Genomic DNA, 22,672 nt, shown 5'->3' on the forward strand with positions numbered 1-22,672 from the left:
TGATTCTCTTACCAGCAGACATGTGAAAAGAACCACAATTAACCCTGAGTATGTGAAGCTCTTAGCCAAGAGGAATAATTCACTGCATTGGGGCCTTTCACATTCAAACTTCACATTTCTAATTCTTTCAATCATTTAAGGAACTCATATAATGAAATGTACTGCTTAGAAGATAGTGGTTAGCACTAAAATACATCATGGAGAAAAACGATGAGATTGGTCAGTTTAACCCAGAAATCAGAGGCTCAAGGGAAGCAGCAGAAGTTGAAGAAGTGGACAGTGAGGATCAAGTCTCACTACTTAGAAAAGCAGCCTTCAGCAGGTAGAGCCACCTGGAAGTGCCTGTTGCCACAAAGGGAATTTTGAAGTGATAGTAGAGATTTAAAAGAAAAAGAGGCTAGACAGTTTTATGTGCTGGATTCTCCAAGCCATTAATTGCTAAAGTTAGTTTAAAAGACACCAGGGAGGTTCAACACATACTCCCATGTCTTCCTCAAGCACATAAATAAGACACCTGTATGAACAGTGTATCCTGGGACTTATATATACTGCAGTTAATAGAATTGTGTTAGCAAATAAACATGATAGACTTTTTCAAACAAAAATCATTGTTATTTTTTTACATAATTTTCTTATCCAAAGAATAATCTCTTGAAGATGAATAAAGCTGTTTTTTTTTTAAAAAAAAATTAGTTGTAGATGGACACAATAGCTTTATTTTATTTATTTATTTTGAACCAGGCAAGTGTGAGCTACCGCAGAGCCATAACCCCAGCCCCAAATAAAGCTATAATTTTTTAGCTAAAAAAAAAAAGTTTTTGCACCTGTTTTATGAACTGGGGCTTGGGATGATATGTAACCTCTCTTTGGCCAGGAGGTATCTGAGGTGAGGGACCATGTCTTCTACATCTCTCTAATGTTTGGTCATACATAATGCTCACTGTATTTTTGTTGAATCGACTAAGCTAATATTGTCCCTCAGAAAATTCAGAATGTGAGTCAAAGAGTAAGGACACAGTGACTAACATTTGGAAGAAACAGTAAACATTTTTAATAATGAGGTTAAGTTTAATCAAAAGCCTTCTGGGGGCTGGAGATATAGCTCAGGTGGTAGAGTGCTTGCCAGCATGCACAAGGCCCTGGGTTCAATCCCCACCACCAAAAAAAAAAAAGAGAGAGAGAGAGCAAGCCTTCCATACTAGATGGAACAAGAGTCAACCCATCTATTTTTTGTGTGTGTATGGTGGGGAGGGAGTGTTGGGAATTAAACCCAGAGCTTTGCATGAGTTAAGCATGTGTTCTATCATTGAGCTTCATCCCAGGCAAGAATTGAACCCATCTTGATGGCTGAATGAGTATTAATAATCACCAATCTCGCTATTAATAAAAAAGCAATATTTTGGTTCAACCTGATTGAGAACGGAATTTCTTGGCAGTAGGTCTTGTAGGAGGGGAAAGGAGCACCGTCAAGTGTCAAAATCAAGGAGCCAGTAGATATTAGTCACCAATTTCCAAACTACAGCACCGTAATGGGTGTAGAAGGTAAGTTACCTTTGAGGTCTGTGGATTCTCCAGACATTCTTAGTAGTGGAGCTTTGGAAGCTTCCTTTCTGTCTCCTGTTTTTGTACTGAGTTTCTTCCTGTGGAATACTACTGGGTTGTGAGTCACAGGTGCAGGAATTTTCCCAAGAATTTTTCTCTCAGGTTAGGGCTTTCAAAACCTTAAGTCTTAATCTGTTCATTTCCCGATCAAACCTCATCTATCACTCACCTTTGTTGGCTTGTGTAACCAATCAGCCCCTCAGTTTTTCCTCCTTTTCTCTGAGTGTTCTCTGCTTTCCTCTCTTTTTTTCTAGTGGTCCCTTCATCCCAACTTAGCTCATAACAGAAATCTTGTGTTTCCAAAATTCTCTTATTCTTAACCTCATCAAGAAGTAGTGATATTCATCCAGAGGCTAAATTATCATCTCCATCACTCCAGTTGGAAGGTTATCAGGCCCCTCAGTTCTTCCCAGAGACCTGACTCTGGGATCTGTTTCCTATTGGATAAGTGACAACTCAAAAGCACAGCAAGATAACACAATGTGGAGTCCCCAGAAAATTTAGATAATTTCTAATGAATCTAAGTCTAAAACCAAGAAAGTTTGGTGGGGTATGGGAACTTCCTTCCTTCCCTGAATTCTTTTTTTTTTTTAATATTTTTTTTCCTAGATATAGATGGACACAACACAATGTGGTGCTGAGGATCTAACCTGGGTCCTGCCCATGCTAGGTAAGCACTCCACCTCTGAGCCACAATCCCAGCCCCTCCCTGAATTCTTATATAATTATATGCACTCACCAAAATAGATTTACAAATCTTCACCTCCTTACAATACAGACCATGCATTCTTACTCTAGGTCACACAAATCTAAATGTAAGTATTGACTTTAGTTTTTTTCCAACTGTGTTATTGTTTTTTCTTTCTTTCTCTCTCTCTCTCTCCTTTTGTATGGGGAATTGAACCCAGAGGTGCTTAACCACTGATCCACATCCCTGGATGTTTTTATTTCAAGACAGGATCTTGCTAAATTGTTTAGAGCCTTGCTAAGCTGCTGAACTTGGCTCCTGCCTTAGCCTCCTGAGTCACTGGAATATAGACATGGGCCACCATTACCAGTTTTTCTTAATTTTTTTATTGGTGCATTATAGTTATACATAATGATGGGATTTGTTGTTACATATTTGAATGTGCACACAATATAATAATATAATTTGGTCAATGCCAATCCCTAGTATCTCCCCTTTCCTTCCCCTCCTCCTTCCTCTGGTTCCTTAGAAATAGAGAATACCCTTTTGGCCACCTATACTAGGCTACAAATTTTAAAAATAAAAGTTCTCAACCTATGAAAGCAGTGTAAGAAAAATCTTCATTTGAAACCTCAGAGTGGTTTCTTGGCATTTATGTTATAAAAAAAAAAGTCAAGATGTTTACTTTGTTCTATTTATTTCTATGAGAGATAGAAAGGATGTTTTTAAAAAAAAAAAATTTTTTTTTCAGCTTCAAAGAGTTTTCCGAAAAGGGTGTGAGAGGGTCATTTTCATTTACACATCAATATGCACACTGTTCATGACAATTTGAATTCAAGGCAATGTGTGTAATATGTGCTTTTCTGAAATTCAGTATACTCATTTGGACACATGGGTTTTCCTTGTGTTCTTGTTCCTATATGAAAGGAACTGGTGCTTTGGCTTCAAGAACAAATTAAAAAAAAAAAATCACAAACCCAACTTTTATCTGATTTGGGTCTAGATTAATTTCTAAGGAACCATTTAGCAATAATAGCTTCAAACATTTAAATATCCTCTGAAACTGCAATTAATTAAGGAATTGCTGATTCTAAGAACTTTGCCATCAATTAAAAAAATGAGGGAAGAATTCTAATTCTGGTTTAGAATTAGAATTAGAATTAGTTCAAAGCAAAATATTAATAATCTCATTTTTGCAATATCTATAAATAAAATAGATGGAGGAGATAATAAGAGTAATGTTAACCTGGGCACAGAGGCGAATGCCTTGTAATCCTAGCAGCTCAGGAAACTGAGACAGGAGGGTCATGAATTCAAAGCCCCCCTCAGCAACTGTCAGGCGCTAAGCAACTCAGCAACTCAGTGAGACATTGTCTCTAAATAGAGCTGGGGATGTGGCATAGTGATTGAAGGCCCCTGAGTTCAATCCCTGGTACCCGCCCCCCAAGAATAATGTTAAGTAATGTTAAGGTACATATTGAACGTGGGAATGTTTTTTCATTAAATTTATCACTTACTTTAGTTCAATAAAATGCTCATAAGGAAAATAATCACTTAATGCAAAAGTGGTTGTTCAGAACTTGAGAGCAAAAGAATGGATGCCTACCAATTTTCTTGGCTAAAACTTAATCATTTGTCCAGAAATAGATTATTTTTAAGTTGACTATCTCTACTATGTCTTAAAAATTCAAAGCAGAAAGCAAAAATCATAAAAAGCCAGAAACCTCATCAATACATCTACATAGAAGTTTGCTTGTAGTTTGGGTATCCAAACTTTTCTTCCCACACATGGCAGATGGGCTTTTTGCAGGTACAGTCCTGGCAGTAATGAGAACCCGGCTGATGCACAGAATTTTTACAAAGTCTGCAAGAGGAGAACTTATTCCTTCCATATGGATCAAATCTTGCTCTTTTTGAAGTCAAAGCTTTCTTTTCATTTAGCTTTCTTTCACCACTTTCTGTGATGCCTGCACCATCCTTCCATATATCTGGGGTGATAACAGTACCAAGTTTCTTTTCACATTTTCTGAACACCATCCTTCCGTTTGCAGTTCCCTTAGATGAGGCAGCAGCAGCTTGCAAACATCAATACTCCTGAGAAAGATTTCCTTCTGTTACTTCTGCTATCCAAGCCCTGGGTCTCACCTACCCTATGCCTGGAAAACCGCAGCAGGAATAAACATGCAGATGAGAGCTCTCCTGTTTTCACAGTCACTCAGGCAAGGAGGCGTTCCTGATGCCATCACAAAGTGGAAGGCCATGACATTCTGCACCTCCCAGTCCAGAGACTTGTCTTTCACCCACTGTGGGACTAACTGCTTTCCAGCCATCCTTTGTTGGGGTGGAATCCTTTTGCCTTACTGCTGCTGTCTTCAATTACCTAAAGTACTAGACCAGGGTGAGAGCCAGGAATACAGGAAATAGGTGCCACACCGCAACCAACCCTTCCCCTACTAAGTCTGTCCTTAAATTGTAAGCATACAAGTGCTCCCTAGGAAAAGATGAGATGTTGGTGTCTCAGGGTAAGTTTTGTTATTTGTCAGCTCTGGTGACATATCCTCTAAAAAGCTCTGAACTCCCTTAGGTGACCTGTAAACCCTTCTGTGTGCTCCAGCATCTTGTACACACCCGATAGTATAATACTATATTAAAAATCATTTGTAGTGAATTATAATTCTAATTGTTTTTCCCTCTGACTGTGAGCTTTTTAAAGATAGTGTGTTTGACTTGTTTCCCCACGTCACATAGTAGGTATTCGCTAAATGATAGCAAATACATATTTGTTGAATAAGTAATAATAACTCGTAATAGTTGCTTCTCTCTACAGCCACATTCTTTCTCTCTCCTTTTGGACCTCAGTAGATACCATGGGGAGAATCTATAGAACCTAGACAGTCTGATGCACATGCCCAGTGGCTGTGGGGAGCAGAACACGGTCTTTTTTGCTCCCATCATCTGTCTTGTGGTACTTTGAGAGGGCAGGGTCGCTGCCTGAGGAAATCAGGTCTCAGACAGTAGGTTTCCTGGAGATAGGTAAGTTGTTTCAGTCTTTTAAAATATTTTTCTCCTCAAGGCCTATGATAGGTTGGTAAGATATAGGGAAGTTCCAGCCCCTGAAGTGTCCCCATTCTTGAAAGGCATGGGAATGTTGGTTTTTTTTTTTTTTTAAGAGAGAGAGAGAGAGAACCTCTCAATATTTATTTTTAGTTCTCGGTGGACACAACATCCTTGTTTGATTGTGATGCTGAGGATGGAACCCGGGCCCATGCATGCCAGGTGAGCGCGCTACCGCTTGAGCCACATCCCCAGCCCATGGGAATGTTTTTTGAAGTTATCACTGACATCTCAAATCACGTCTGGCTTCTCAGATTACCAGAAGGAGCTGATGTACAAATACAGCAATGTATCATACAGTGCTTTTGGGGAGCAGGATGGAAATATTGCTCACTTCCCAGGAGTTCAGTACTCCAATGCATGATTCTGGAACTGTTTCTCGACCTCTCGCTATTACCCTATTCCTCCTTGCATTCAGTCTTCTACCTCTTTAATACTGTTTAGCCATATATCTGGTAAAGTCCTTCACTCTTCTCTTGAACCTTGTACCTCCCCTGTTCTTGTCCTTGTTGATATCCATTAATGCCTCCCTTTACTAGGCCTCCTGTGGCATTGTCTCCTCAACTCCCCTTCTGGAACATCCACCAGAATGAACTATAAAATTGTGCACCCTCACCTGGAAATCTCCATGCATGCTGTTTTCCTTTTTACCCATGTAGATGGACAACATTTGTCACAAAATATTTTGGTCATGCCCAGATATACATCTTCAGAACATCCAGAATGCTCTGAAGGGGTTAGTAGGGAACCATGCACAAAGCTGTGAAAGTGCAGATCTGTGCAGGGGCCTGCAGCTCCCCTGCTGTGTCTAGAAGGAATTCATATCTCTAATCTCTGAGCAAAATCAAAAGAGTATGCCCTAGGAGTTAGTTTTCTTTAGTACTCAGTCCAGGCTATAGGTGACCTTGGTGAATATACTTTCCAGTCTGGGTCTCAGCTTTAATGTCTGTAGAATGAGAGTGGTTCCCAAAATGTGGTCCTCAGATCAAGGTCATCAGTTATACTTGGGAATTTGTTTGAAATGCAACTTCTGGCTTCCAGCCCAGACCTAGTGAACAGAAGCTCTGGGGGTGTAAGCCAGCAATTTGTATTTTAACAGAGCCTCCAGATGATTCTGATAGATGCTGAGATTTCAGACCACTGGACTAGAGAGTCTTTGGGCCTGTTACTATCTCCCCAAACCAAAGCAAAGCCATTTCCTGTGATGGTCTAGCAGGCAGCTCAGTGACTTTTATAACAGGTTTGCTCCTCTGTACCAGGCACTGCTCTGAGTACATTGATACTATTTAATGTTTACAGTAAATCAGTCAGCTAGGTACTGTCATACCATTATCAATTCCGATTTACAGATGAAGGAACTAAGCACAGAGACTCAGTAAATTACCAAAGGTTCACACCAATAAATGATAGAACTAGCCCAGAGTGGAATGGCACACACCTATGATCCCAGCAGTTTGGGAGGCTGAGGCAGGAGGATTTCAAGTTCAAAGACAGCCTCAGCAATTTAGCAAGGCCCTAAGGAATTTAGCAAGACCCTGTCTCTAAGTAAAATACAAAAATGGCTGGGATTGTTGCTCAGTGGTTAAGCACTGCTGGGTTCAATCCCTGGTATGTATGTATATGTATGTATAAATATATAAATAAATAAAATTGCAGGACTAAGATGACCATGGCAATTTGATTCCAGAGGCACTATATTTCCTCTCTCACTTCCAAACACAGAATGAAGCATTGATGCTACAGGATAATTTGTTCATTTCATAATACACCCTGTGAAAGAAAAATTTGTACAGACTTTTCCAGAGAAATCATTTACATTGCTATTTAAGGACCTACATTAATTTCTCTTTGGTGGGGTCAAGGGTACAAGGGATTGAACTCAGGGGCACTCAATCACTGAGCCACAAATCCAGCCCTATTTTGTATTTTTGCTGCAGTCTGTCTGGGCACAAAATAACCGAGCCACCACAAAAGCCTTGTAGATTCAAACAGCAACTCTTTATTCTCGAACACTCACCGGCACTCTACACGCACATTCTGGGAAAAATACACCAGCACTCTACACGCACGTTCTGGGAAAATACACCAGCACTCTGCGTACCAAATACCCTCTGAATCCTGCGAGAACTCAACGGGAACTCAAGGAGTGGGCACCAGAGGCAGCAGGATACGCCCTATTCCCAGCAGGATCCACCCTAAACCTGGAACCGCCCTAATCCCTGAGCAGGGTCACTTTACAAACCAAAACTCTCAAACATTCATGCAATGTCACTGCAAATGACCTGGGTCCAAGGCAAGCCCATTTCCACAATGGAGAGTCCTCCCTCTAAGCAACATTGGGTAGGCTGACAAGGAAATTGCCATGCGTCATTCCTACTTGGCTATGGCTCTCAGCATATTTTATTTATTTATTTATTTAAATATTTATTTTTTAGTTTTCGGCGGACACAACATCTTTGTTTGTATGTGGTGCTGAGGATCGAACCCGGGCCGCACGCATGCCAGGCAAGCGCGCCACCGCTCGAGCCACATCCCCAGCCAGCATATTTTATTTAGAGACAGGGTCTCACTGAGTTGCTTAGCCCCTGGCCATTGCTGAGGGGGGCTTTGAACGCGCCATCCTCCTGCCTCAGCTTCCCGAGCCTCTGGGATTATAGGCATGTGCCACTGAGCCCAGCCTACATTAATAATCTTGAATATCAAAATAAAATATCTGTATAGATTCATTAGTATTCCTCATACAGATTTTATCAGCTTCCCTATGTACCCTTCCTTCCTGCAATATCTGCAATAAAGAACTTATAAGGAGGAAGGCTTACTTTGTTTGGCTCATGGTTTCAGAGGTTTTAGCCCATAGTTGCTTGGCTGTGTTGCTTTGGGCCTGCAATAGCACAGTATGTTATGACAGGAGCACATGGTAGAGGAGGCCTATTCACTTCATGGTAATCAAAGAAAGTAAGACAGGAAAGTAGGCGAGGGTCCCAATATCCCCTTCAAAGGTATGTCCCCAATGACCTAACTTCCTCCCAAACTCAGCTCCACCTCCTAAAAGTTCCACCACCTCCTAATAGCACCGTAGGCTGGTAACCAAAGCTTTAACACACAAGCATTTGGGGTATACTTGATCCAAGCTATAGCATGCTGTGAAATATAGCATACTGGGAGGTACAAGACATGGCTTGACTACAACAAGATGCCAGAGGTGTTTCCTCCTCCTTTCATTCCAGAGCCAGACATTGCATTAAGAATCCTGTCACTGTCAAGTTTGGTGGTTTGGCACAGGTGTTCAAGTTTAACTTCCTAGTCCTGCTGCCTATAAGCTGTGTAATCTTGAACAAGATATTTAATCTTTTTAAGTGTTTGTTTTATTATCTACAGAATGAGGATGATAATTTAGATGACATAGTTTTTAAAACTTGCTAAGGTCTTTCTGGGAAGGGTGCTAAGCAAGGAAGGTCTCATTTAATCTCTCTTGGAGAAGGAGCTGGACTTGAGGGGAGTTCCATTTTGGAAGTTCAGGTTCAGTAACACGGCAGTCTCTCCCCTTAGTCTTCCCTTTTTAAACCTCAATTCCTCCAATTCATTGAGTTTCCTAAATGCATGCTCAGTTGAAAACCTCATGCTGGGTCCAAGAGGCCACTGCTAAGATTGTGCTGCTGTTACTGAAGTCCTGTCCATTCTCTCCTCATTGTTGTCCTGGAATGTTGAAGCTACAGAAAGCTTGCAGAATGTGATAGCTTTAATTTTATTTAATTAATAAAAATTAATAATTTATCCATTCAGAGAGAATGCTTTTTACAATTTGCACATAATTATGGCAGGTGTTGTCTGCTGCTCTGACTTCCTGTCTCCCTCTTCCCTCTAGGGTAGTGTTGAGTACACATATTGCAGCAGCATTGCTGGATATGGGAAGCATCAAAGATGCGAGCTTTACTAGCTTCTTTTTTGGGGGGATGGGGTTACTGGGGAATGAACCCAGAGGCCTTTACCACTGAGCCACATTCCAGCCTTTTTTATTTTGAGACAGGGTCTCACTAAGTTGCTTAGGGCCTCACTAAGTTGCTGAGGCTGGCTTTGTTTTTTTTTTTTTTATAAACATCTTTATTTATTTTTATGTGGTGCTGAGGATCGAACCCAGCACCCCATGCATGCCAGGCGAGCGCACTACCGCTTGAGCCACATCCCCAGCCCCAATGAAGCTGGCTTTGAATTTCAGATCCTCCTGCCTCAGCCTCACCAGCTGCTGGAATTTCAGGCATGTGCCACTGCACCTGGCTTTAGCTTCTCTTTATACTCTTCTTGACGTGACTGTTCTTAGAGGCATTCACCCATCTTTGCCCCTATTCAAGCTTTTGAGGTCAAGGAGGATGTGATGATTTCTTTACTCATTTTCATCTTATAAGGAATGCCTTATGAGTTCAGTTTTTGTTTTGTTTTATTTTGGTTTTGATATTGGGGATTGAACTCAGGGTCACTCAACCACTGAACCATACCCCCAGCTTTATTTTGTATTTTATTTAGAGACAGGATCTCACTGAGTTGTTTAGTGCATGACCATTGCTGAAGCTGGCTTTGAACTTGTGATCCTCCTGTCTCAGCCTCCTGAGCTGCTGGAATTACAGGTGTGTGCACCACCACGCTTGGCCATGAGTTCTTTTTTTTTTAGAGAGAGAGAGAGAGAATTTTAATATTTATTTTTTAGTTTTCGGCAGACACAACATCTTTGTTTGTATGTAGTGTGAGGATCGAACCCGGGCCGCACACATGCCAGGCGAGTGCGCTACTGCTTGAGCCACATCCCCAGCCCTGGCCATGAGTTCTTTATCTTCACATTTTAGGACCCAATGGTGAGTCAGGGTCTGCAGACTCTGGAAAAAATTTATCCCTTCCAGCAACAACCTGTATACACAGATCCTGTTAGTTTATGTTTTCTCCCTGGCTGGAGAAATGGATTTCAGGAATACACTTATTAAAAAGTTAGGTCAACAGGCTGTGATCTCAGGTGTATTGGTCACATTAGAAGTTCTTTGGAATTGTGAAAATATGCTGCATGTTGCCTATCATTTTTCTGGTATTCTCTGTCCCACATACATTCTTCAATTCTAGGATTCATTTAGTAGAAATAGCTAACTCATAAAATCATTGTTGGGAGCTTTGTGAGAGCCCATTTAAGTCCTCAAAGGGCATTATATACATTTTAACACAAAGAGAAACTAGATGGTAGAAGTTTCCTCTTACCTATTTACATTAGTATTAGACTCTATAAATTAATAACGGTGGTTTTCATGTCCTTTCCAGTGGCAAGAACATTTTTTTTCTTTCTTTTCTTTTCTCCTCCTCCTCCTCCTCTTCTTCTTCTTCTTTTTTTTTTTTTTGATTGAACCCAGGGTCTTGTGCATGCAAGGCAAGCACTCTACCAACTGAGCTAGATCCCCAGCCCTAAGAAAATTTACTGATGTTCTAGCTTTAGGAAATTACATGTGAGTGTACACACACACAGAGACAGACACACACACACACATACACATGCACACACGCACACACACACACATACCTGCATTTGCCTCATGGTCAATTCATCAGCTGATTCTGAGAAATAGTTTTTCTAATCCATGATTAATTCTTAGTTGGTACTTTCTCTGCAGTAGGATACATATTTACAAACCATAAATGAGAAACTTAGTTCCTTCCAAAACCTTCCTAGCAATGCTTCTTTATCCACTTGAGTATCCATTCATGAAGCCAGACACCTACTTGGTCTTTGGATACCAGGTCTTGCTCTGAGCATGAAATTCTTATTGTGGAACTCACAGCCTATGTATCGTTGGCCCAGTTTATTAAGGCCAGCCTGACTTAAGGAGGTAGCCAAGACCACAAGCATAATGGCTTAGTTGGCTAAGCAACACAGTGGATAATGGGGCTTGTCTTCCATTCAGGTAAGCAGCCTATTCTCCTATTGCCACTTACTGGGTAGGCCAAGATCCTGATCTGAGATAGAGAAGAACATATTGCTCTTACCTTCTAGGTCCTTATAATTCTATAGAGAGGAAGAAAAAGTTTATGAAAAATAAAAAAAGGATTAATAAAATTGGGTCATAAGAAAACAAAAATAATACCAGAAGCTTTTAATTTTCTTTCTTCATAGAATGTGAAATATCATGAGATATTTTACATGTAAACAGGACATATATCATTATATCTAAATAATATATATATACACATACACACACACACATACATACACACAAATTAGAAAACACATTATTGGATTTGTAAACATAAAAACAAGATTTATGGATGTACCTCTTTCTTCTACTATTGTAGGTATCAGAAGCTAGAAAGATACAATCTCTACTCTAAAAAGTTTACAGTATAGGGCTGGGGATGTAGATCAGAACATAAAAACAAGATTTATGGATGTAACTCTTTCTTCTACTATTGTAGGTATCAGAAAGCTAGTAAGATACAATCTCTACTCTAAAAAGTTTACAGTATAGGGCTGGGGATGTAGATCAGAGGTAGAGTGCTTGCCTAGCATGCATCAGGCCCTGGGTTTGGTGCCATCACAGAAAAAAAAAAAGTTTGTAGTATAGAAGGAAAGCTAGGTTACATTCTACAGATTACAAAGCAGGATCTGATTATATAACATACAAAAAGTAAAATATATTGGATTTCAAAAGGGAGAAAGAGCTGATGTCAGGTTAAGGGATAAGAGAAGTCTTTTTGTTGTTGTTTAGCAGTACTGAGGATACTACCTAGGGCCTTGCACATGCTAGGCAAGTGCTGCACCACTGAGCTACTCCTCAGCTGGGGGATAAAAAAAGTCATTACAAGGGAGTGGCATTTGGGGGTGATCTAAAAGTATATGTAAAGTTTTGTTAGACAACTCTTTTTTTTTTTTTTAAATATTTATTTATTTATTTATTTTTAGTTCTCAGCGGACACAACATCTTTGTTGGTATGTGGTGCTGAGTATCGAACCCCGGGCTGCACGCATGCCAGGCGAGCGTGCTACCGCTTGAGCCACATCCCCAGCCCTGTTAGACAACTCTTGAAAGGAAGAGGGAGTGTGAACAGAGGTACCAATTTGCAAAAGTATTGAATGGCTATTGGGTTTAACTGAAGTTGTACTCAAGTTGGGACTCAAGTTGGAAACACAGGATAAGCTCATATTATGGAAGCCTTGAGTTTGTGCCTAATTCTGAGGAGCTATTAATGATTCTCTTTTAAAACTTGGTTTCAGAAAGATTAATCTGTCTCTTGGTATATGGGATAATTTAGAGGTCAAAGAATCTGGACTTGAGGGATCAGGAGATTGTTTCATTTGCCAAGATTAGCGGTAAGGGGAAATTGAATTAGGGGTATCAGTAGAAGAAACAAGGAAGCATAGAATTGTATGATAAATTCAAATTACATCAAAAATTATCTTAGGAGCTGTGGATATAGCTTAGTGGTAGAGCACTTGCCCTGGATTAGATCCCCAGCATGCACATGTGCACACACACAATATTAGATTGTCACAAGAGTAGTACATTTATTCTGAAAATATTATTAAATATCTACAATGTTCATATTATTTCAGCAAGAATACAGAAATAAGGAAGAAAATATTTCTTGTCCTCATGGTAATTACAAATTAACTGGTTGAAATTAAGGGCAGTTTTCCTGAAGATGTAACATGTAAATTAAACTTGGGAGAATGAGCAAATTTTAATAGTTGGAATGTTCGGTAGAGATATTAACCTCCTTAAGAGCTGGAATTAGAGGTGTACCCACCATGTCCTGCTTTTGCCTTATATTTCAACAAAACTGTAGGTTCTCAAGGAATAGTCATGTTCTAAAAATTGGTACAGTACTTATTTTCATCATATTTTTTTTCCACACAGGGAATAAAGATATCCTTATTGTATAACCATCAATAAGGGTATCGAAATTAATACTTACTGTTGTTAGTACATCTGTTTCCAACCCCTGCCCTCCTACCAACTCACTTATCTAGCTGTGGTTTCTTATTTTCCAGGGAGACAGTGTGGGCTGGTTGATTGGTTGGTTGGTTTTCAGTGCTACAGAGAGAACCCAGGGCCTAGCACATGCTAAGCATACACTCACCCACTGATCTGTATCCCCAGCCCTATTTCCATTGTTTTACTGAGCTATTTCATCTAACTTCCCCACAGCCAGGTAAAAAGACTCAAGACTTATACTTTTATCATTGGCCAAAGAGTGTTGGCCACTAACCTGAAAATAGCAACCATCAGAGTCTGTGACTACTATCTAGGTGATTGCTGAGATTTCACTTACATCTCCTGACATATTTCTGCCTCATTCTTCATGGTCTCTCTGAGTTTTACAAGTATTCCTTCCTAAGATATGTAGCGCATTATACTATCTGACCTCTTAAAACATTTTTTAAAGACTTCCATATCAAAGACATTTTATATAATGTAGTCTTTAGACCAAAAGAACTTTATAAATCATTGTTCTCAAGGGACTAACTATTCCTAATATTTTTGCTGTGATTAATAATTCACTGTAGGGCTGGGGATGTGGCTCAAGCGGTAGCGTGCACGCCTGGCATGCGTGTGGCCCGGGTTCGATCCTCAGCACCACATACAAACAAAGATGTTGTGTCCGCTGAAAAACTAAAGAGTGAATATTAAAAATTCTCTCCCTCTCTCTCCCCCTCTCTCTCTCACTCTCTCTTTGGAAAAAAAAAAGTAATAATAATTCACTGTAGCCAGGTGCAGTGCTGCACACCTGTAATCCCAACTACTTGGGAGGCTGAGGCAGGAGGAACACAAGTTCTAAGCCAGCCTGGGCAACTTAGCAAGACCCCATCTCAAAATAAAAAAGTAAATAAATAAGAAGGACTGGGGATATAGCTCAGTGGTAGCAGTGGTAGAGCACCTTTGGGTTGAAAATCTAGTACCAAAAAAAAAAATTACTACAACATGAGAATATGAGCAATTGAAATCCTCTTATAACTCTGAATATGCTCAGAAAAGGGCAATGCAGTAGGTTTTATGACACGTTTTCATTCTGAATATATGAGAAGCCCCCAAGTAACAATTCATTATTTTGTTTTACAGATGAACAAGCAACAATTCTGTTTTCCAATTCCTGTGAATGAGGTTAATTCCAGCAGAGAAAACAATAGAGTTTTGGGAAAGGTTGGTAGCATTCAGAAGAGAAAACTTTTTTGAATTACTGACTCTTGGAAGCTTATTTTTGACAGAAAGTGTGCTTTCCTCTTCTGTCCTAAATTCTTGAAGATAGAATAATAATCTCCATAGTACACATGAGAAAAAGCTAATAGTGGCATGAGTATGGAGGTTTCTATGTGATTTTTAAAAAACAATATTTTTTTCTAGGAGATTGAAAATAGATTGATTTTTTCTAATTATTTTTACATAATATATCTTCATTATATAACAGTACTAAAATGAAAATAAAGATTACTTTGATTCCACTTCTATGAGATAGCACTATTAATAATCTCATCATGTGTTTGTGAGATTTTTGAATACCCATACAATATTTGAGAGACTGTATGTGTGCGCGTGTGTGTGCGCTTGAATGGAGGGATGGGGAGAGAGTTAGATACTCTGACATCTGCGATAAGAAAAGCTCCAAAGATCTGAGTATTTTGATGTCTTCTGGTTATTATTTTTTTGTTTGCTTGCTTTTCGGGATAGAAGCTGAAAAGAGACTGAAGTAGTCCTCTGTGGCATTGCTGAAGGGTAGAATTTTCTTCTGCCTCTTGAAGCAGGATTCATTCAATCAACTTACTTGATTTCTCTGATTGACTAGTGGGTGGGTAACAGAGGAGCATGCCCAAGGTTCAGCTACTCTCTACCACTTCACAGGGAGATGGGATAGGAATAATCACACAAAGGAGGCATTGCACAGAAAAATCAGAGTGAACAGAGCAGTGGTTCTGCCAGAGAAGGGATGGTGGTAGAGGGTAATTAAGGAGATAAGAACATCTTCCTGGGGGTTAAGTATTGGGAAGCTGGGATTTAGGGATTGAGGACAGGTTTTTAAAAATAAACTCTAGCACTGGGGATGTGGCTCAAGCAGTAGTGCGCTCGCCTGGCATGCGTGTGGCCCAGGTTCGATCCTCAGCACCACATACAGAGATCCTCAGCATCACATACAAAGATGTTGTGTCCGCTGAAAACTAAAAAAATAAATATTAAAAATTCTCTCTCTCTCTCTCTTAAAAAAGAAAAAAAACTCTAAAAAGAAAATCTGTGCATTTGGCTCTGTGTATAATTCTTTGGGCACCAAAGTTTCTTTTAAAAGATAGTGACCATCCTTTAATGAAAACTCAAGTCTTTGGCTTCTTTCTTAAATCTTGACCAAAAGATGCAGGAGGGATCAGAGTGGAGAATTTAGTTAAGGTGTTGTGTTCAGAGCAAAGGATGTAGATCAGTGGTAGAGTACTTGTCTAGTATGCATGAGGTCCTGGGTTCAATCTCCTATGGAACAGAAAAGGAGGAGGAGTGGGGGGAGGGAGATGGGGACAGGGAGGGGGAGGGGGAGGAGGAGGAGCAGTTGTTATACGGGCAGAAAACATTTTAAATGGTTACAAAAACTCTTCTGAGGGGCTGGGGATGTGGCTCAAGCGGTAGCGCGCTCGCCTGGCATGCGTGCATCCCGGGTTCTATCCACAGCACCACATACAAACAAAGATGTTGTGTCCGCCAAAAACTAAAAAAAAGTAAATATTAAAAAAATTCTCTCTCTCTTTCTCTCTATCTATCTATCTTAAAACAAACAAAAAAACCTCTTCTGATATCTTGTGGGTTTCTGATAGAAGAAAAAAAGAATATTCTCATGACTTTATTAGCTATACTGAATAAAAGAATTTTATTGAGAAAATGTGTATTGTTCAACATAAAAAACCATAAACATTTGTGAATATTTGAGAAGAAGGAAGGTGATTGTAAAGGTTGAGTGGCACTTAGCATTAAAGTGACATTTGTATGTAAGATTAAGGTGGTCCTTTGCAGTTAGCTGTTTCTCCAGAATATAAAAGATTGAGGATTGAAGGAAAATAAGGATGGGTACATTTCTAAACTGGTCTGTTTTCCAAGAAGCACAGGTCTCAGATGGCTCACCATTGTCAGTCACTAATTAGATATAAGAGATTAGAGTGAACTATGTAAAGGACAAACTTTTCCTCTACCTTTGTTATGTTTAGTGACTGAGGCCTGTGAATTAAACTGACAAAAAAATAATAATACAAAAAAAAAAACAAACAGGTGAACAAAAGAGGAAGGTTTGTTGCATGCCTGTGGAAACTTCATAAGAAAAAAAGTGAAAAATCCAAAGAATTTGTTAAGATTGTGGGCTTCTATACAATTTAACAAAAGGCAATAAATTGTGGAGATTTGACAAGATGAAGCAAAAGGATTTGTCCTTCTAGGGGTGTAGGAATGTACATAGATGCAGAACAGTAATGGAGAATAGGGGTTATTTTAGGAAGATTTATTTATACAGATTCAAGATTCAAGTTGTTGCTTTCTGACTTCTATGATAAGGGTTATTCTCCTCTTCCTCCTCATATGGGAGAGGGGAAAGGAGACACCTTCCTTCTCGAGGGGAAATTTTTGCCCTGTTGTTAAGTAGAAAATAGGAGAGTAGACAGTGCCTCATATGTCTGCTGATTTTCATCATCTTCCATTTAGCCAGAGTCACAAATAGTTATTGTTTGGATGTGAGGTGTCCCACAAAAGCTCATGTAATGAGACAATGCAAGAAAGTTTAAATGATAAATGAGGATAAATGATTGGGTTATACCCTTAACCTAATCAGTGAATTAATCCCTGATGTGATTAACTGAGGGGTAGCTGGAGGCAGGTGGTGTATGGCTGGAGGAAGTGGTTCATTGCCGATGTGGCTATGGAGCATGGAGTCTCTCTCTCTGCTTTCTGATCACCGTGTGAACTGTCTTCCTCTGCCATACTCTTCCGCCATGATGTTCTACCTCATCTGGAGCCACAAAGAATGGAGCCAGCCTTCTATGGACTGAGACCTCTAAAACCGTAAGCCTCCAAATAAGCCTGCTGTATATGGTTGTTTTGGTTGGGTCCTTTAGTCACAACAGCGAAAAAAGCTGACTAAAACACGGATTTAGAGATGGCATGATCCAGTTTCTTTCAACTATGTGGAGAGTGCCATTCACTCAAGTCAAGATGTAGGGAGTAGTGTGTTCTATTCAGTGCTTTAAGTCCGAGGAGTTGTGAGGCTTGTAGGAGGAAATGTAGTGCCAGTGGGATACAAAGCAACATATAAACTACTAAAGAGAAATCTGAATAGAAGGTAAAGATGGGGAGTTAGCAGCAAGTAGATGGTAAGAAGTCAGGGCTGTGCATAGAATTAGCTAAGGATCTTGGAAAGAGAGGAGGAGAGAGAGAGGAAGGTAGTGCCCACATTCATATGACAAAGGAAGGGAGAGGGGTACAGAACCCAGGACCCTGCACACATTTCTTTCCTTAACAATGATCACTTAAAGAAGGCTTTCTCTTCTCCTTTCCCCTTAATTCCCACTCTATTTCAAGGATTTAGTAGGAAATGGAATTAAGGAAGGGAAGCAATGCCAGGAAAGAGCCCTACCTTAAAAAGCAATGTATACAACAGCATATTCAGAGGATGGAAAACATTTCATCCCTCTTCCTGGAGCTCCAAACACACATTATCACATCTCATCCACACTGTTGCAAAAACCTTATTTCTGCTCTTCTCTTGAAACATTCCTCTACCACTTCATCTATTAATTCATACTAGGTATTCTCTATACTCAGGGCTGTCCCCATTCATTCAACTAATACCTCTGAGTGTTTAATTTTTCCAGGTGATGTGCTACTAGAAATATCTACTTAAAATCCTAATCTATTTTATTTCTTTGCTTAAAACTCTTTAGGGTCAGCCAGGTATGAGGGCACATGCCTGTATTCCCAGCTACTCAGGAGACTAAGGCAGGAGGTTCACAAGTTTGAGGCCCAAACTTAAGGAGATCCTATCTCAAAACAAAACAAAACAAAAGTGGGGGTCTAGGGGAATTGCTCAGTAATTCTACTTCCTTTTCATGACACCCAAGTCTTTCATAACCCGATCTTTTCTTCCCTTCTAACACCACCATCAACCTTTCACCAGGAATACTAGACAACATTGAGTTCCAATTTCTACTAGACTCTCTGATAACTTTCTGATATATGCTTTTTCTTCCTTCACCATCTCCTTCTTCTTCCAGTACTGGGGGTTGAACTCAGAGTACTCTAACTCTGGGCTGTACCCCCAACACCTTTTATTTTTTGAGACAAGGTCTCACCAAGTTGTCCATACTGGCTTCAAATTTGCCATCCTCCTGCCTCAGCCTCCTGAGTAGCTGGGATTGTAGGTTGCACTCTGTGCATAGTTGTTTTATGCTTCATATCACTTTTGAAAATCATTTCCATCTTTTCTACCTGGAGAGTTCCCACTAGTCCTCTAAGGTGTGGCTTTCCAAATGTGTTTCTACTCCGGTAGGTAGGTCTCCTCCAAGAACACTCTACTCTGTATGGGTTTGTACTTCCTGCAGAGGACTTGCTAAATTGAGTTTTCTGTTAACCCTCTTCTCTCCTCCACTAGAATGTAAGGTTCTTGAGAGCTTATAGCCTATGCTGGACACTTTTATTGCCTCCCCATTATCTATTCTCTTCATCACTAACAAAGCACAATTTTATTTAGAGCATCATGCTCACCATAATTGCCACCTTCTCAGAATCACTTGCAGTTAGGTGAATTGCAGTTAGGTGAATTCTGAAGCAGAATTACAGACTACCAAAAGGGTAGGGCTGGGGATGTGGCTCAAGCGGTAGCGTGCTCGCCTGGCATGCATGCGGCCAGGGTTCGATCCTCAGCACCACATACAAATAAAGATGTTGTTTCCCCCAAAAGTAAAAAAATAAACATTAAAATTTGAAAAAAAGAAAAAAAAAGGGTAGTCTCCAGACAGTGTTCCCTTCCTGAATAAAACGACAAAGCTTCTCAAGGGAAACCTCTTGGCCTCATCTTCTCCTGACTGGAACAAGGTAAGATACCTGGAAGTAAAGTAACCATTCTGCAGCTGTGCAGATAGAACCACATGCATGAAGAGGAGAAAGCAGAGCGACAAAAGAGCCTGGCTTCTTGATGACTTACGTCCTTGACCCAGCCTGGACTCCCTACCCTTGGATATCTTGGATAGGCAATGAGAAAAATGAATGGTTTATTTTTACTTTTCATACTTACCTTTTGAAGTATAATAAACACACCAAAAGTATACATATCAGAAGTGTGATAGTTCAATGAATTTTTACAAATTGAGAATACCTATGTAGCCAGCATCCTTAAAGCCCACTCCCCAATTTTGATTTCCAATCTTCAGAAGTAAACTATTTATGCTGATTTCTAAGAACATAAATTAGATTTGCCTGTACTCTTTGCCTATATAAATAAGTATTTCAGCCAGGTGTTGTGGTTCACACCTGTAATCCCACATATCCGAAAGTGGAAGCAGGAGAATTACAAGTTTGGGGCTAGCCTGGGCAACTTACACCCTGTCTCAAAACAAAAAATAAATAAATAAATAAATAAATAAATTAATTAAAAAGGGCTGGAGATGTCACTCAGTGGTAGAGTACTTGCTTAACATGCATAAGGACCTGGGTTTGATTCTCAGCACAAATTAAAAAAAAATGGGGCTCAGTGTGTAGCTTAGTAGCTGAGTGCCCTGGGTTCAGTCCCCAATACTACAAATAAGCAAACAAATCCCCTGTGAACATGCTTGTGATATTCATCAATATTGTTCTATGAATCTTTCATTCTCATTGCTACACAGTATTCCATTATATCAGTTGATACCTAAGTTTACCTATCCTTTGTAATAACTGGTGGAAAGTAGGATAGTTTCAAGGTTTTATGATTATTAGATTTGCCTGTATAGCACTGCTATGACTATTCTAATAAATGCCTTTAGGTGAACATATTGCATATATTTATCATGGGTATGTGCCTGGAAATGTAATTGCTGGGTCATAGGCTATACATATGTTTTGCATTAGTTAATACTACAAAACTATTTTCCAAAATGTTTGGACCAATTTATACCTTCAACAGAAAGGTATGGAAAATTCTAGTTATTCTAGATTTTTGATAAAACTGCAATTTCCTTATTTATTTAACTAGTATGTAAATGTACACTGATATTACATTGGGTTTTCCTTTGTATTTTCCTGGTAACTGATAAAGTTAAGCACTCCAAAAAATTTTTTATTGGTCATTTGAATATCCCCTTAAAAAAAAAAAAAACCTTTTGAGATATAATTCACATACTCTACAATTCACCTGTTTCAATGATGCAATTCAACGGATTTTAGTATGTTCCCAGATATGCACAGTCAATTTTAGAAAATTTTTATCATTTCAAAAAGAAATGTTATCCCCTTAAGCTATCATCCTTTATCTCCTGACTCTCCCTGCCAAGCCCTAAGCAACTACTAACCTACTTTCTGTCTCTATAGATTTTCTTATTCTGAACTTTCATATGAATGCTGTTAGATAATATGTAGACTTTTGTGACTGGCTTATTTTGCCTACCTTAATGCTTTCAAGATTCATCCAAGTTGTATCATGAGCATTTCATTTCTTTTTATGGTCAGATGATATTTAATTATACAGATATGTCACATTTTGTTTATTCATCTGTTGATGGACATTTGTTTTTTTTTTTTCCCCACCTTTTTGCTATAATAATGCTACTGTAAACATTCAAGTAGAAGTTTGTGAGTGGATGTACATTTTCATTTCTTTTCCACCTAAGGGTGGAATTGTTGGGCCATATGGTAACTCTACATTTAATAATTTCAGGAATTGCTAGGTCATTTTCCAAAGTGGTTGCATCCCCACTTTACCATCCCCACTAGTGGTGCACATATCCTCCCAAATGGTTGTTGCTCTCAGACTTTTTGGCTATAGCCATGTTAATGGGTGTGAAGTGGTACCTTTTTAGGATTGGAGATCCTCTTTTACCAAGTATCTATGTCTGGGCTGGGAATAGAGCTCATGGAAGTGCACTTGCCTACTGTGTGTGAGGGCCTGGGTTGCATCCCCAGCACTGCAAAAATAAATGAATAAAAAGAAAGTGTCTAAGTCTTTTGCTTACTTTTTTCCCTTAATAATTTAAATTTATTTATATTTAACAGTTATCCTTGATAAAATAGATTTTTTTTTTTAACCTTTGCCTAGCCCCTCACACTCTGTTTTTTTATCTACTTTTGTATCGGACTTTCTTTTGTAATTTTTTACAGTCTAGATAAGAGGCTTTACACATATATATATTGCAAATATCTTCTTTTGGTCTACAGTTTGCCTTCTCACTCTTCGAATAGCGCCTTTTGGTGAACAAAAGTTCTTAATTTTGTATTTTGTTTTTTAATGAAATTAAAATTTTAGTTTGGTTCTGTTTCTTTCTTTCACAAGGTGGTGGGGGATGGGTCTCATTGTTTTCCAGGCTGGTCTTAAACCCCTAGATTCAATGATCCTCCCATTTCAGCTTCGGGAGACCCTGGGATTATAGGTATGTGCCACCATGCTTAGTTAAAAGGTCTCAATTTCAATATAGTAGTGCTTTTTATATTCTATCAAACAGAATTTTTATCTGTCCCAGAGTCATAAAAATATTTGTCTTACTTTCTTCATCTAGAAGATATTTTTGGTTTAATTTTCATATTTAGATATACAATATACCTAAACTTGCTTTTAGCACATGGTGTGAGATAGGGATCACAATGCATTGTTTTAGTATGTGTATATCCAGTTATATAGCCAGACTCAGCATCATCTGTGGAAAGACTGATCTTTACCTACTACATTACAGTGTCTTTTGTTGTTGTTGTTGTTATTATCATAAATAAGGAAAACTGAGAGTTTATTTCTGGATTCTGTTTTATTTCATTGTTTGGTTTGTCTCTCTTATAATACCCTCTAACACACACACACACACACACACACACACTCACAGATATACTTTCATTGTAATTCCTTTGTTTTGCTTTGTTTTCAGTACTGGGAAACGAATCTAGGAACATTCTATTTCTGAGCTACACAGTCAGCCCTTTTGAAATTTTATTTTGAAACAGAGTCTCACTAAATTGCCCAAGCTGGCCTTAAACTTATGATTCTTCTGTCTTAGCCTCCCATGTAGCTGGGATTAGAGGTAATTGTTGATACCTGGTAATGTAG

General features: G+C 39.2%; 2 protein-coding genes across 2 annotated transcripts in view; one reads left to right on the forward strand and one right to left on the reverse strand.

Annotated features, from left to right (window-relative positions):
* Positions 1 to 14,534, forward strand: part of A2ml1 (alpha-2-macroglobulin like 1) — a 36,595-nt gene extending 22,061 nt beyond the window's left edge. Inside the window, 17 exon segments of the mRNA XM_048787860.1 lie at positions 1,449 to 1,660; positions 1,933 to 2,050; positions 4,502 to 4,581; positions 4,583 to 4,631; positions 5,175 to 5,245; positions 5,247 to 5,323; positions 5,659 to 5,752; positions 6,064 to 6,113; positions 6,116 to 6,182; positions 9,270 to 9,327; positions 10,243 to 10,275; positions 10,277 to 10,452; positions 11,177 to 11,257; positions 11,259 to 11,311; positions 13,425 to 13,449; positions 13,582 to 13,682; positions 14,494 to 14,534. Of these exon segments, the coding sequence (XP_048643817.1) occupies positions 1,449 to 1,660; positions 1,933 to 2,050; positions 4,502 to 4,581; positions 4,583 to 4,631; positions 5,175 to 5,245; positions 5,247 to 5,323; positions 5,659 to 5,752; positions 6,064 to 6,113; positions 6,116 to 6,182; positions 9,270 to 9,327; positions 10,243 to 10,275; positions 10,277 to 10,452; positions 11,177 to 11,257; positions 11,259 to 11,311; positions 13,425 to 13,449; positions 13,582 to 13,682; positions 14,494 to 14,534 (1,386 nt within the window).
* LOC107159925 (cysteine-rich PDZ-binding protein-like) lies at positions 4,028 to 4,327 on the reverse strand. The gene has a single exon (XM_048787827.1). It carries the CDS (start codon positions 4,325 to 4,327, stop codon positions 4,028 to 4,030), a length of 300 nt encoding a protein of 99 aa, XP_048643784.1.
* Positions 14,535 to 22,672: the final 8,138 nt, after the last annotated feature.

This window comes from Marmota marmota, unplaced genomic scaffold (assembly GCF_001458135.2).
Source record: "Marmota marmota marmota unplaced genomic scaffold, marMar, whole genome shotgun sequence".
Classification (NCBI taxonomy): domain Eukaryota; kingdom Metazoa; phylum Chordata; class Mammalia; order Rodentia; family Sciuridae; genus Marmota; species Marmota marmota.

What these genes read in the sequence shown, in the direction of transcription:
- LOC107159925 (XM_048787827.1), bottom strand. Translation starts at nt 4,327, where the DNA reads ATGGTGTTCAGAAAATGTGAAAAGAAACTTGGTACTGTTATCACCCCA.